At 41.0% G+C, this 16,472-nt stretch overlaps 1 protein-coding gene across 2 annotated transcripts in view; it reads right to left on the reverse strand.

Annotated features, from left to right (window-relative positions):
- Positions 1–607: 607 nt before the first annotated feature.
- ttyh3a (tweety family member 3a) overlaps positions 608–16,472 on the reverse strand; it is an 86,691-nt gene continuing 70,826 nt past the window's right edge. Inside the window, exons 11-14 of one of the 2 annotated variants that reach the window (XM_088936390.1) lie at positions 15,076–15,212; positions 12,396–12,569; positions 11,332–11,407; positions 608–4,777 (exon numbers count right to left, since the gene is read on the reverse strand). In XM_088936390.1, the coding sequence (XP_088792516.1) occupies positions 4,709–4,777; positions 11,332–11,407; positions 12,396–12,569; positions 15,076–15,212 (456 nt within the window). In that variant the 3' untranslated portion in view covers positions 608–4,708. The remainder of the gene's footprint in view (positions 4,778–11,331; positions 11,408–12,395; positions 12,570–15,075; positions 15,213–16,472) is intronic. The other variant, XM_088936391.1, reaches the window with a different exon arrangement.

The following is a 16,472-nucleotide window of genomic DNA, read 5'->3' on the forward strand; positions in this document are numbered from 1 at the left end:
CTGTCAATCAGGAGAAAACAGCGGACGAGCTTCGACTGGCCAAGTCCTATTCTCAGATCCATATCCAACTGAGCGTGCATTTTACATTGAGAAGAAAACAACTGAAGCCAGAACATCTCAAGAAAAGGCAAGAACTCATAGTGGCTCCAACCAAGGCTGGGAAAGCATCTCAATTTTTCCACTTTGAAATGTATAGTGAACATTGTTTTTTCCCCACAATATGATTAAATGCATGGAAGCACACAAAAATTAAACACATATTATACTTGAGGGCAGTCTCACAATGGCACAATTGTTCAGCAAAATTGGTTCAAGTCTCTGCTGTTGTACCTTAAGTGAGTATTTTACTTTGCGCCAAGTAGTCACTACTTTTAACTATGTTTTTCAAATGGTAATGGTTCAACTTTAATGAGAGATAGAAAAACAGAAGACTTCGTGGATGGAATTGTGACAAGCAAAGGAATAAAGCAAGTGAGGCATCCCTCTACTGGTAGCAATAGAGAATTACATTGTTATAAAAAAACATTTTAAATGTGTTGCATTCTACAAAGTCCTGCAAATAAATCATACAAGTTGCGTAGGCGTTTGGAAAAAAATCAATCCAATATTCATCAGTTAAGGTAACTTTAATTGGATTTTAAAACACTGAAGTCAAGCTCAATAAAACCACAGGTTTAACATGTACAACAGTTTAGTAATTGCAAAAAAATATTATAAAGTAACAAAAAGAAAAAAGTAATTATTAAAACAGTAATGCAAGACCAAAATTTATTGACAATTGAGAAAGAAAAAAATGCCGTGTACGCTAGTAACACCAATACACTGAGAAAATCAAAGCTATTTCATAAAAAAGTGGTAATGACAAAGAAAAAAGTAATGGTTTAAAAACGTTTACAAAGGCAAATTGTATTTTACCAGAATTTTCTCTTCTTCGTGCAAACATTACTTTTTAGATACATTGTTCTAGCAATTATTAATAAAGAGAAAGTTGCTACTTAAAAACAATAGATTGTCTCACTATTACATAAAACGGTCTTTTCTCACAGAATAAGAAAAAAAACTACATATTTGTTCTCTTTTAGAAAGTTAGGGCTCAAATATCACTGAGGTGTGTTTTTTGGTTCGTTGGGCTTACTAAAAAAATGTAAATTTACAAAAAGGACAGCGATGTAAAACAACAAAAAAGGGCAAATAAGAGAGATATATTTTTGGTGGTTGCAAAATTTACAGAACACAACTTTTTGTGTACAACCGTTTTTCTCGGGCATTAAAAATGTTGTTTGAACAAAAGGTACCAAAAAGAAAACAGGCTTCCATGATAAAAACTGAGCAACCCCTATGGTCACATTAGTAGTTCAATACTGTGTTTTACATTTCCAGGGTTACGCCATTCCAAAACTAAACTTTTCTTTCAGACATTTCCTCAAAACCAGGTCCTCAGAGTATTAAAAGTGTTCAGATATCAACAGAGATATTTTTTTCCCGGAAGCTGAAAGAGTCCTATGATTTTAGTTCGTTTTTTTTTACTTTAAAATGGATAGCTCTTTTATAAGCCTGATTATTTCACCATCAGATATTTTTTAAACACTGAAATGCTTTTCTCATGGCATTATCACTGTTTAAATACAGTTTCTTGTGTGGGATTTGTCAGGGGAAAGGGAAATGGGCGAGTCAGCGTGAGATTTTGAGCCCTTTTTCATTGGCAAGCAGACGCACTGACCACTTCACACACAGGAATTACACTAGCACTAGAAAACTGGAAGTCTGAGAGATTCACAGCAAAATATCTTACAGTTTTAATAAATGTCTTTTAAGGTGAAGCGTGGAGCCGTCCTTCCACCTGATCAGATTCACACTGCACAGTTCTTGGCTCCTTGGCAGGTGTGCTTTTCTTACCACAGTATAAATAAGTCCAGGGCTTGTGCTTTCGAGAAAAGACTGTGTGCAGTGGCAGCTGTCCGCGGCAGTCCTCAGCTCCACTGCCCCTTGATTCCAGAACCCCAAAACACATTCAGACCACGATGGGGGAAAAAAAAAGAAATAAAAACAAAAATCGCTAGTATTTGTTAAGTCACATTGTATATGAAGAAAAAGCACCAATGCGTTCATTTCAGGTGCATTCACAATGCTTTTCACACTTTAAACAAAAGTGTCTAGAAAGACATCTCGTGTAGGTCTTGTAATACAGTACTTGAAAAAGAGCCTTAAAAAGCAGAGACTGCAAGGATCCGTCAGACACCTCTGACTTTTCCCAATTCCATTCTGCATCGCTCCCCTTTCACGATTAACGATTAAGGTCAGAAAGTCCTTTCTTTGTTCACACATTTGGCACTGACCATAATGCCTTACTCAATTTTGCTGTAAGCGACGTCCGTTTCACATTTAACATGCACACAAATGCTCACAACGTCAGTGAACTACGATACAAATTACTCCCTCTGGCTCCTGGACCTTGTATCACTCTGTTTGCAAAACCCGGGAAAGAACAAAGTCACACTTTTTTTTTTAACAAGTCATTATAATTAACAATGGTAGGCCACTGGTCCCATGTTTTTTCTTTAGTATGCGTGCAGCCTACTGAAATCCAGCTCGTAACTTACAGTAATCTGAGCAGGGTGTTATGTCCATGCAATGATAAGTCAGAAAAGTGTGCAAAAGCAGAACATTTTTCTTGCTTTCTTTTTCCACAAAGTAAGACAGGTACTTTGACAAAAAATAAATGAACAATGTCAATGGCCCTCAGTTAGTTTGCACCTGTGATCTTCTGAAGACAAGGAATGTTCTGTTTTGTGGTTATCACTCAAGTAGATTTCCAGTGCACAGTAATCATGTGCTTCTCTGCCAGGAGTACACTGCGAAAACCTTATCACCAGTTATGGAAAAAATCCAGTCCCTTTTTCATTTCCTATTTAAGAAGAATAATGCCATTATTCTAGAAGGAATGAAAGAATGCGTGTAGGACACCTTTAATCACAGTTCCTTATTCCACAGCACCTTGCAGAAAACGCCATAGCCAAGCCTTCACCCATCTCTGTACAATAGCGCCCCCCTGTGGGGTGTTATATGGCCTATATAATGTGCACCCAGTTAGCTTTCACAATAGGGATCAAGACAACTCCCTCTGAACCCCTTGTTAGAAGCGGTCCCACAGAATTCATGGCAGTTTTAAGGGTAACCGCATACTCTACCCTGCCCCTTCTAATAAAAACAGTTTACCTCCCGTGTCTTTGTGTGTAGAAATGAAACCAAAAATTTAGAATCACTTCCTGAGCATGCCCTAAGCAGTAGGAATACTACTGCCCTTTATTCTGCGACACTGCTCTGTCCCTCCTCCTTCAATGCAAAATTCAATTTTCTCCGAAAGCTAACGTGTTTGCAGTACTCCATTTTCTGATCAGTGTGACCAGTCACTTATTTCCAGTATTAGTTTGCTCTTAATGAACCAACCAAATAATTGAACAAAGTTAACATAAAAAAGTAACTCGGGTTTACAGAATGTCCTGCATATTCTTCAGAAATGTACAGTAAATCAGGTTTAAACGATGCAAAAACAAAATCTTAAAAATGAGCTTTTTGCTCATCGTTTCTTCTAAGCAGTGTAATCCACCACAAAAAAAGGCGGTTTTCTGAAAATCAAGTTTTACGAATGACCTATCTTGATACGAAATTTAAAATCATCATGTTTTAAAAAGTTAAGAAGAACCTATTGGACTATTGCTCAGCCACAAACCTAAGTTACATTATTGCAGCCAATTAATGTTGCATACACAGACAGTGCCTCCACCAGCTACAGATCTGTAAAGGTGTGCATCTGGAGGCCGCTGAGGACTCAGAAATACAAAACACTGTGTGCTCTCCGACACATGGCACAGTACTGAAAAGCAGCTTTCACACTGACTGGAATACGGCCACACAGCCACCACGCATGCGTGGGTCTTCTTCAAAGATTTATTTACACGCGACTCGATCTACAGATCGGGATAATGTGATCAGGAACCACTGCAGGAAGCAGTGGGCCGCAAAGAAAACGCTGCTTTTGAAAAAGGGGGGCAAGGCCTGTTTCTCAGCACGCACAACTTGCATAACTACAAGCGCTTGGGTGGCTCAATGCAGAAGGAGCAGAGCGAGCAGGGGCTGAAGATCCAGAGAGAAAGAACAGCTCTCGTCTCCACACCCACTGGGGAAAAAGCCGCATCAGTAAAGTCCTGGCAATTCGAACATCCCGATACCTTTGTGAACATCCGGGGCAGAATGCATCGGGAATGATTTCCGTGAGTTGAGGCCAGGTGGAGTGGAGTGTGCTTTGGCTTTCCTGCAGGCGAGCGAAACCGAACTCGTTTGCTGGCTGCCCTGTCCGATTCTGGCGTAGGGATGCAGGGGCAACAGCATCGAGGTTTTAAAAACAAAAGGAAAATCTGACCCAGGTGTATTATTGTATTATTCACACACTCACGCACACAATACTTTCCATTTTAAGTGCACATCCAAGTAGTAAATGGCTCATTAGCTTGACTGAAGCTGCTAGAATGTCCGGTCTGGGTGAAGAGGAAACAAAAGCAGATCTTTGCCTGGAGGTGGTGAAGGTGCTGGCGGAGGGGTGCTGGCGGAGGGGTGGGGGTGGGGGGGTTGGGTGACGACGTGGCGATGGATCTAGTGGTCGAGTCCAGAGGCTGTAGGGTTTCAGGTTGGTCTGTGAGCGAGTGGGCCTTTAGTGTACAGTGTTGTTCGGGTCTGGTCGGTTGGTAGCGAGGTATTTGGCCCTCATGCTTGAGGTGTACTGGAAGGGGAAAGAAAGAAAAAGAAGAACAATATAGACATTTGCTCAAACGTCATAGAACAAGCCTGCAAGTGAGACAAACAACTTTGAAAGCGGCAGACGGAGAATTAGATCTGCAGTTTGCAGGCGATCCTATCTGACAGGAGAGCCTCTGTCTCCATGATTCACTCACATTGTGGGTGATCTTGGATTTATATTAAATCCACCACAGCAGCTATTAATATTACAGGTTAAAGGTCACAGCGCTGATAGCTGATACACTTTGGAAACTGTTGAAACAGGCTTGTTCTGCTTGTAGTAATAAGTTTAATTAATTTATTGTGCCTAGCATATTTGGTTACTTTATACTGTATTTTCTTAATCATATGCTGTACTACCCCTCCTAAGATGCAACTTATACAGTATGAGCAGGCATTTTTTCTTATTCATTTAAAGGCAAATGGAAGACATTATAAAATGCAGGGAATCAATAACATATAAAAGCCACCCTTTTCATCAGCATGCAAGGTGTTGTGCTTTTTTTAAAGAAACAAAAGGTAGATCACTTTATAATGAGGTTCTAGGCTTCAAGCATTGTTATTAAATATAGTAAAATGCTTTGTAGTCAACCACAGTGTGTGATTCATTTAAAAAATAGAACAGAGAGTTCAGAGAGCTTCTGACCAGTCAACAAGTAAAACAAGTTCACAAATGGCAACAAAGGCACATTTAAGTACTAATAAAACACAAAGTAATAATGCTGTTATTTCGTAAGTGTCATTTTGACAGCCTGTAAAGAAACGAGAGAATCCACAACAAAGACTTAAAAATGTTTGAAGACTGTTAAGACATCAACATCAAAGAAAACTGATATGCAAATGTATGTGGCACAATAGCTTCAACTCAAAATTATTTGGCTTCATCTGACCTGAATGAATTACAATGTGGCTTGTTGATACCACCCATGTAGCAACCTGATTAGTAGACTGACTAATCCACTACCATGGACTGACAGTCCCTTAACACAGAAGTAATTACATGTAAATTATTAAAAATGTATTTATTAATCTCTACTTTATTTTTAGGTAAAAACCTAATGCAACTTCAAACTGTGAGCAGCATATAGTTGATATGAATTTAGTCATAAAATATACATTTGTTTTAATAAGGTAAAACTACAACAGAAAAGTAATACAACTATTTCCATTTGCTCAGAAAGAAAAGTCACTGTGCATTGGCATTCATTAGATAAATGTGAACCTACAGTAGTTTCAAGAACAATTTTCTAAAAAGGACCAAAAAGAAGGCCAATTTTAATACTCAAGTTTAAAAGATAAAAGAGTGTACATTTAATCAGCAAGAATGCTACTTAACTGAAACGTTAAACTAATTTAAATTTAAACATTGCTTTGTGTTAAGATACAAATTTTACCTGTAAAACACATGCAGAGGAGAACTGCTTTCTGGCGTTCCTTGTAAAAACTGTTTTCATCTTCAGCCTTAAAAAAATTATATGGCCATTCTTTTCTACATAGATTCTGTTAGAATGTACTCCACCAAGGCTTAAACAAAGGCCAAAACAGCATTTCATAATAACTGATTCAACTTTCCAATGAGACAATAATTAAGCTACATATACAGAAAACAACAGAGAGCAAACAGGAATATAATAACACAGGAACACAACACATACAGTCTTGCACATTTTGTTAAACCCTGGTATAAAGTTGCTATTTAACAGTATACTTGCACCAGCTGTAAATAATCTGAGTCTCCAAAGATCTTCTTCAGTCAACAGCTGCAACCTTGCTTAATTCACAGTTGCAAAAAGATGCTAAACAAAGATTGTATGTCTGTACGATTTAAGGCTGGTCTTTATATCTCTACTGGTGGTCGAATTCACAGAGTACTTGTAAATGTTACTGAAATTCTGCTAAAACTACACGAGAATCACTGGCTAATGAAAAAAATATCGCCCCACGGAAATGTTTTCATGGTGGATATGTTTTACTGTCTTTCCATCTCTTCAATAATGAAGTAAAAGTACAGCCCCTCTTAATGGATTGACCATTCCCCTTAGTGAGAAACTTGGATTCTAGTCTGAGACAAGAGCATGTGAAAAATGAAAACCTGGGTCAAGTCAGCAGCTGACAGGTGAGGCGAACAGCTACTGCTTTGTTTGAACAGAAGCCTTGAACAGTCTGGAGGAAAATGTCAAGTGTCATGCACTTTGTCTTGGTTCCAAGGAAAGACATAATATCAAGTTTTCTTAATTGCCTTTCCCTCCCCAAAAACATATTCACATTATGGAGTGGAAACCATCATCAGCAGATCCAGAATAGACAGTAACTGTAAAATGAGAAATGTCAGAAAAGAGGAGGATCACAAGTAAATGAAACCTAATTATTTTAATTAGCATTCATCTTGCTGCTGATCTCAATGGTACATTGGGTCTTCTGATCAAAGACAGCTAAAGTCATGTGTACCAGCTGGGCAGAGACGTGCGTCAAAAACAGAGGCTCCTACGAGACGGCAACACCAAAACATCATGACGGATGATGAACAAAGAGGGAACTGAAATCAAACGGGAACAGAGCTTTAAAGACATGCCATTTTTAATCTCCAAGAGAGAACAGCTATTGAGAAGAGAACAAAAAGATTATCAAAGCAAAAACAAAAGTTTGGGGTTATGCTGCTGTCAGATACAGTAAAACCCAGTGAACTGCAGAAGGATATGACTTGACAGGAGATTTAAATGAGAAAATCTGAACCAGCACAAATACGTTGTAGGTGATAATCAGGGCAGAACAGATCCCAACAGCTGGCTCACACACTACTTCCCCGACAACAAAGGCCATGTGTAGTAATAACATACCAGGGAAGACCAAAGAGGACTATGAAGGCAGGCCTACTTATGGACCATACTACTTATGGCCCTGTGGATACAAGTACCTGAAAACATTAAATTCCAGCCCTAAACATGCTTGAAAAATTATGGAAAAATGAAGATACCCAGAAGTACGAAATGACTACTGTATAACCTAAGCCAAAAAGTACACCAAAGCAAGTACTGCTCTGTAAAAACAGCAGTACATTTAGATTCTTCAAAATCTGATGCAACTAGAATCCACAGATCCATCTTTCTGATCTCGATACTGATTGACTTTGATGAGTCACTTTGAATGCTACGCCAAAATTCAGCAAAATTCGCAGCTACTGAAGAAAACCAGTATCTGTGGGCATTGAGTCAATTAATAAGCCATTTTGGACTAATAATAAAGACATGCTATTCATTCAGAAAAAAAGCCTTCTTCATTTTAACAATACACATATACATTGGTGGCACAATTCCACATATAAAAATGTCTTTGAAGCACTAGTGTGAGGCACAGAGACACTGTTCGGTAAAACGCATAGCTTGCTTTTTAACTGCTGAATCAGGAAAAAAAAAGTCAAATGCAAAGTTTTTCATAATGGACCAGTCCATTCGGATGAAAATTACACAAAACAAAATGAGAGGAGGTCATACAATCTTGTTTGGGTTTGATCTAACCTGTTCAGTAGTGAGCACGTAATTGATCCAAAGACCTCATCCAGCTGTTTTTTTTTTTAAAGAAGCCAGGTTACTTGCTTCAACAGCGTAAATGGATAGCTTATTTCAGACTCCCACAACCTGTACAGAAGTGTTTCTGGTTCTTGGTTTTGGGCTCATTTCCATGTACTTTCCACTTGTGTTCTCCATCTTATAAATATCACCTTCACTGGGGAGGCAGTCACAATGTAATCAAATGTCAGACGGTTCTCACTCCTACAAACGCTCGAAAAGGACAGAAAGATTTTTTTTTAGAGCAATCGCTACATCCGAAGCCTAGAAGCAAGCTAAAAGAGGGGATCTCCTCCCACAGTGAAACGAGTCTTTAACTCCACAGAGGGCTGGAATATCTCCCCAAAGGGACAGCAACAAAACGTGCTGGAAGATACACAACAGAGACAGAAGACACAGCAAGCAGGCCGAAGCGCTTCAGAACAAACGCCGGGAGAGGACGGCATGCTGACAGCAGCTCCGCTTCCTCGGGTGAAGAGGAATGAGCGCAGAGGGACAGAGAGAGGTGGGACACTGGTTGCAGGGGGGGCTGATGAGGCAGGGAGGTGGTGGCTTTGGGTGAATTTGGGTAGGTGGTGTGCGGGGCTTGTTTGCAGTACCTGTTAGAATAGCAGACGTTGTTACCAAAAGGATCTTGCACTGTCCGAGGGCTTTAACTGCCAGCTGTGGTGGCTGTTACTGTCCGTGGCAGTCAAATACAACTGTTTCGGTTCGCAGAAAAGAAAAGAGAGAAAACACACAGTGCAGCCTCTACGTGCAAGAACAAGATACACACACACAGTGCAAGCCAGTTACCGAAGGGAGAGACCTCACTGTCCCTTTGCATTAGCAGCTGCCTGAGTCCATGGGCAGGGAGAGGCAGAGGAACAGGAAGAGTGAAAGACAAAGGGAAAAATCTCTTCTTTGTTCGCTTTGCTTGACTACACTGGTCCTTGAGGCTTTAATCTTGCAGTACTCTGACAAGTGACGTCGAGGACGGTTCCATTTACAAATAGGGGGGAGTGTGTATCATAGCCAAACACCCTACACAACAGAAATCCCCAGCTTCTAAATGATGTCTCTGCTTGGACCGCAAAACAAAAGGCAAATTCAGATATTTGAGACACGTACTGTATGCCATGTGGCCAACTTTTCAAACAAGAAAAGCATTAGCATGCTCTGTCATTTGTTTCCGGTTGCTCATGGGTTTGGAAACAATAACAACATTGCTGGGGAAGCACTTTAATCAACTGAAGGTGTCTTTTTGGAGAGGAGCTAATGTAAATTACTTGTATCCACGTAATTTTAAGATTACATTTACAGATTACTCAGGTTCACAATGACTGAAATAAGACTGTATAATGCCTGCAGTACATCATACGTTCAATTAATCTGCAAGCCAAATACTGAGCATCAGCAGAAACATCACTAATAAGTGCAACAGACTTTCAAACCTATCAAGAAAATGACCATCTTTTTTGTGGGAAATGCACTGAAATTTTATCGAACAGACATTGCTGTGCGGATTAAGATTTGTCATCAACCGGGCTGGGCAGAATGGAGTTTCCTGTGAGGGTGACAGTGTTTGCAGTGTGTGTGGCCACCGCAGGAAGCAACAGGCACGGTACCTCTGTGATGCAGGCTGCAGGTGCTGTGGGATACTCTCCCATTCCTCTTATAAAGCCTGAACAAACACATATGTGCCTGCAGCCTGGCGTCTGTCACATTCGTGCCTTGCAGTGAAAACTCATCGAGGTGCAGAATAAGCACGCGCCGTCAGATCAGGGCGCAGCTGCAGGTGGGACACCAGGGGTGGTCCCAGGACGTGACCACCATGTGGTCAGCCTGCCATTCATCACTACAAGTGGAGCTCTGTACTAACTACACACCCCTTCCAGACAAACCCCTCGGACCTCTCCCTTGGCCGGTCTGTCGTACACAGTTCCCTCGCCATCCTCCAAGCCTGCTCTTCCCCCAAGGAACAAAGGCGCTCCCCCCTCTTGAGAAATGTCAATTCCTTTCAGAATTTCTCTCACCCAGCTAATGAGGGCAGTGCTAAAGCAACAGCCAAAGTCACTCAAGTGTATCACAATCGATCAAGAATGATCAACTGATTAAAATTTCACCAACATTTATGAATACCTATCACCTGTATACTTTATTGCTCGAAAACCATACATGTATGAACAGTGATTAGTTTCTTCTGATGCTCCGTACAATTAGAATTCTTCTAAAAGTGACATGTTTTTAAGAACCAAATAGAACAAGGAAGCAGACGACTGCCCTTTGCCCCTTACAACATGCTACCCACACTCCCCTGCAAGCTATAGGAAACAATGATACACAGGGAGTCAAGATGCCATCGTAAAAGAAGTCAAAAGAAATGCATGGATGTCATCTGTCAAATGTATGTTTTGAAGGATCTGAATAAAAAAAAAATTGAAACCATTTTCTCCCCTTCGACGACTTATTGCTTGACTTAAGCTCTGTGAACAAGTATTTGCCCCCTTTAGGAAATTCAGAAAATCTGAAAGGGGAAAAATATTTTTTCACGGCACTGTACTGCATATGCTGTTAAAATAGTCCAATACTTGAAGTCCTGTAGCGATTATCTTGCATTATCTCTGGGAAATCCAAAGGTATGCAAAGAAACAAGGACTGTTTTCAGAACAGGTGCTGGAGTGGAGTTCATGCCGGTGAACAAGCCAGATAAATTAATTACAGAAAGCAATAGGAGTCTTTTCTGACACAGTAAGTCTGCAGGAAGACCAAATGAATGCTCGTCATTGTTGTCATGCTTTTGCTTTACCCTTATTTGCCACTTGGGAATGCCTGGGCATACAGAGACTGCAGAAAGGTGATTTGCAAAAACAAAAACAAAAAAAAACACAAAAAAGGAGAAGGAGAAAAAAAAAACAAAAACAAAAAAATCAAGGCTGCCAAAATGACACTCTTTCCGAGCAGTATCAAAGCCAACAAACTGGACACTTACAGAAGGTGGAGGGGACTCCCTGCCAATCAGTGGGGTGTTCTCACACCGAGGGTTCTGAAAGTTTGCATTCTGGCTCCTGTGTCACAATATAAGAAATGAAACATTCTGTTACACCAGTCCTGCTTGGGGCTGCCAGAAAGAAGAAAAAAATGCCACCCCCAAGCCCCATGATCAGTATATACTCACAAAAGCCTACAAAATAAAACTTGGATCCTTCAGTATAGCTGAATGACTAAGTTTTGAGCACTAGTATTTTTTTTTTAAACTCAGCTGCCCGGTTCAGAGGTAACTGATGCAAAGAGCTTCTGAGCTCCGGCTGGCATTTCACTTTTTGCAAGGTATGGAGGCCCGTCACAAAAGGAGGAGTCCTCTCCAGGCTGAGCTCATGCAGTTTCCTCCCCCAGCTCGGTACGTCTGCAAAACGTTTCAAACTGCCTGCCAGACGCAGTGAGCGCTACAGCAGGCCTTTAAAGAGGAAAAATCATCTTTCCGCTGCAACAGTGAGAACTAAAATATCTCCGTGTCTTCCTCAATTCCCTAAACAAGAATTCATGCTTCGCAAAAAGAACTTGTGTTCCCTTCCGCATTGCGCACTGTACAGCCCAGTGTGGCACACGCTGTCCTGTCTCAACTTAACTTAATACCACAAGGTCCTAAACCCGTACACAGATATTCAGGTTGTGCACTAGACAATATGCTAAAACAAGCAAGAGCCATCAGCTTCTTTACTCTTACAATCTCAAAAGTAATGAACAGCTAGCAACATGCACCAATGTATTTATAAGTCCCATATGCAATTTGTAAAGATGTGTACATATCTACAGTGACTACATAGTTTTAATGGAGTTTTATATATAATAAGACGTAATTCTAACAAAGACAGACGAGGCAGAGGAATAATCTGGATTTATTATTACTTACTTCATGGCATACTGTACAGTCACTTGAAGTGATAGCAGCTCACTTGCTCTTATTTTAAGTGTTTGCATAAGTGTGCCAACTGGCTGATATAAACGCATGCAAAGTTCAATATGAAAAAAGAAGACTCCATGTCGCTAACTCACATGTACTCTGTGACGGGTGCATTGCTGACAGTGTGTGCAGCAGCAGGAATGCTGGTCTCACTACCATAGCTGCTCCCGCAGCTGTACAGACTAGGCATGTGTACACGGTACAGGTTATCATGAGTCTGTCGGTTCCCGTGTGCCACGGACTCCTCCTCGCCATCCTCCTCGTTCCTTCGGAACCAAGAAAACAGCACAGTGAAACACAAGGCCGGGACCCCGCCCTTCTCCCCCTGGGCGCACGGACGGCTCGATTCACAGACGGCACCGCAAGCACCCGGGCAAAGAGTGAGCGATTTCCGAGCGGGGCTGAATCGCACGCCTGGAGGCGTGAAGCAGAGCTTGAGAGGTCTTAAAGAGCAGAGAGCACCCTGGAGTGGTCAATAAACTTTGTTGAGCTTCAATACCTAAACATTTCTGAAGCATTACTTAAGAAGCGTTAGTTTCATTAATGATCTTAAAGCACTCAGCAGAGGATGAAAGGAGTGCGAAAACGAACTTGTGAAACTCTCTGAAGGGCAAAATCAATATGGCTACTCCATATTTAGAAATGGCATTCTTAAAACTGAAAAACAATGAAGGCGAAGTGTCCGGAAGAATACAAGCGCAGAGCTAGAGAACTGAAGTTGACTGCATCTGTCTCCATCTAGTGGACTTGTTTAGAAATTAGGAAAGCTTTATGCCATACTGAAAAGAGAGGAAAAGAAACACAACGTTTCAGCTGTGGAGCCTTCTTTGGGTCTGAGAAAGAGAGGAAAGTCAGCAGCTGATAAAGCAGGGGAGAACAGGGGAGCCGGGAGTGGAGAGGAGGCGGGAGCAGGAGAGAGGCAGAGTGGGCAGGTGTTGTGAAGCCGAGAGAGGTGTGAAGTCAAAACCTGCAAATGAATAGAGAGGATTAGAAGGAAACGAGTCTGTCCTTGAGAGAAGGGGGAAGCTGTGATCCTAGTTCCAGGATAATTTTGGTTTCGGATGTCTTTCTGCAATAGAAATTGAGGAACCCCTCTTTGATAACGCAGATGGAGAGATCAGTATGATCGTGGCCATTAGAGGTGAAATGAGAAACTATGGGCTTGGAGAGATCTTTGATCCTCACAGCCCTGACATGTTCCTTGAAGTGGTCTCCCAGTCCCCCTTCATAATAATATAAATTATATACCCCCTGTACTGGCAACGTGGTGTGGTGTCTGAAAAAGAAAACCGTTCCTTCACTTCATAACACCAGCAATTTTCCATCCATCTCTACGTCTCCTATACAGAAGGACATGGCCTAATTTATTTTTGCTGTTCTAAGGTTAAAGATATTAGATTTAAAAACAAGTATTTGCCATCAACGAAGTTTCTTAAGTACGACATTTAAAATTATTGTTGGTCTTCATTTTTCTGTTTTTAATTTATGCGAGTCAAAAGAATCCACACAGGAAATATTTAAATTGCCATTAAAGCAAACAAACAACACAGAGATCCAGAAATCCATTTTCCTTCAGTTACAGATTACAGTGGTGTACACTCACAACACCATCAGCTTGCTAAAATGCAATCAAGTGTAGAGCAGCAAATAAAAGACACTGGGTATTTTTCTTTTTACCAACAATGACTTCCTGTGCATTCTTTAAATATGTCACATCAAATTAAAATTTTACAAATTCTACATCTTCATACATACACCCCAGCATTCCCTTTTCCTCCTACCCTGGAAAGTTACCTACTGTGCATACCTTTAGGGTCAGGTTGTGGTTTATTGTGTGCAAATACAGAGTACCATCTACTGAAATACTGAACAGTGGAGTATTCTGGGAGGTTGATATTGTCCCTGTCCATCAATTAATGTTCAACACCACCCGCTAGAGGAAATATTTACTGATGGGCTAATTTTCAAGTCAGCTACCTTATTGTGTACACAAAGTTTAAATACGCAAGCATTAAAGAAAAGCCAAAACATTCTTATGATTTGTGTGACTGCTCCAAAAACAATACAGTGTTTCTCTCCCTCTGAAAAGACATTAATATGCAACTCCCACAAGATGCTTTAAAAATGTGATTTTCTCCTGTGTCACATACTAGCTACACCATCCATTTCATTTCAGCAGGAGATCACTGTAGCATGAAACATGAGAGCACAGACTTAACCCACGCTGTCACGCAAGGATTACAACATTTATTGCACCTAGTGCCACATGTGTATCCGTTCTGAAGGTGAACTATTCAGCTACCACCCTTATAGAGCTCATCCTGTCGGCTTTTCATAAGAAGTAAATGGAAAGCATCACTTCAAATCTATTTATTCAAGATATTCATGGAACCAAAACATTCTTTAAACATGCACTGCACAAAAGCAGGAACTGAAGACCTTACTTTCCCATTGGTCTACCTCCAGCTTCTGCCAGATTAATGCATGTTCTGCAAAACTGATTCTGAGCTAAAGCTTTGTGTTTCAATGACCAAGCAGTAAGAAATCCCCACCACCTTATCATATGCAGTGTTTCTAATCTGGTGGTCCCAGCTGTGAAGCCAAATTGCTGGAAATTCAAGTGCTCAGGCAGGTACATATTCCAGGAGGCTTGGCGAGTTACTCCCAACACAAAACCAAGCCAACATCCTTGGGGTGGAACACCTGCTGTCCTGCTGCACACAAAGACTCGTCAGTGTGAGAGGTGGCACCTGAGTAACTCGCGAGTCTTACCTCTTGTGCTGCCAGGTGTGAGGGACACTGCAGACTATGGAGCTGAACATGAGCGCGGTGACAAAGGAGAACAGCACTAAGTAAATCAGGCCCTCCACCCCGTCGTAGCACAGGCCCGTGAGAGCCTGCACATAGTCCTACACAAGAAAAACACAAGGACATGAGGAAAGTTAAAAAACATGCGGCTCATTTTGTACAAGTAGCTCATTGATATGAAGATCCCATATTGCTGTTTATTTAAATAAGCCTGGGTTTCGGCTTTGACAAAACACAATTTGTTCCAGATGCCCACAGCCCTTTGTGCAAAAACAAGCCCCCTGCGCCTAGTTTAAGACGCACCTCCCTATAGTTTCCACCACTCCTCTGTTTCAGGTTTCTCTGCTGGTGGGAGGAAAAGTTGTTGCACAAATCTATAAGGTATGTGCGCTACCGGGATGACTTGACTAATGTGGCAGAAATGTAAAGACAACCAGAACCCTATGAGGAAGAATGAAGTGGACCAACGGGAAAGATGTGAGCAAACTCCAGGGCTTTATAAAATATTTAGTGACATATCCATGTATATAGTTTTTTTAGAAACCTTTGCTCCTCTGTTATTTTTCATTGACCTTTATCTCAAGAAGTGAGGATGGTGTACTAATGTGAATCAGGAACCTGTTTTTGCAGAGTGAACCAATATCTATTGGAGGTAAAAGAGAAACCATTAAGTCCATCCCACTGGTGTTGATGGATCCTGGCCTACTTGAGCTCAATGCAGAAGGACTGCTCCAGTGCAGACAATGAGAAACAGTTAAGCCCAAGGCAGTCAGCACTCTTACCAGGGAACACAGCCATATATGCAAAGATCTCAGCAGGCAGGCTCTGTCTATCAAGCCATGAAGGTAACTGAACAACAGGTTTGCTTCATTTCAACAGTCACACAGATGATTAACTGAAATTAATGGGTCCTAATTAACGAGAAGACTGGCCTATAGCTGCATCTCGAATGATTTGCCTCGTTAATCTGCTCACTTCACAGAAGGAAGAGAGAGCTCTCCCCTGAATTCGGAAATGTCCTTGCTGGTGAAGTTTACAAAAGGCTTTTTAATATTCAGTACATTTCCTTTAGGAGAAGCAGAAGAGTGATCTTTAGGGATATTTACATTTGGGATATGTACATTCATCTGTCAATCATACATCTGTATGAACACTACAGGTACAATACAGCAGATGACTGGGCAATGTCTCTTAAAATGATTTGTGGGCAGACTTCAATGAAGCTTTTAGTTAACTTGGGACTACGGCCCTGAACGGAACAGGTAAAAAAAAAAGGATCCAAACGTCTTTTTATTTGTGCTTGCTCCTGAATACTTCTTTAAAAAGTGAGCTCCACTGAGCAGACATAATGCAAGAGTCAC

Source organism: Atractosteus spatula, chromosome 18, assembly GCF_055471065.1.
Source record: "Atractosteus spatula isolate fAtrSpa1 chromosome 18, fAtrSpa1.hap1, whole genome shotgun sequence".
NCBI classification, from domain to species: domain Eukaryota; kingdom Metazoa; phylum Chordata; class Actinopteri; order Semionotiformes; family Lepisosteidae; genus Atractosteus; species Atractosteus spatula.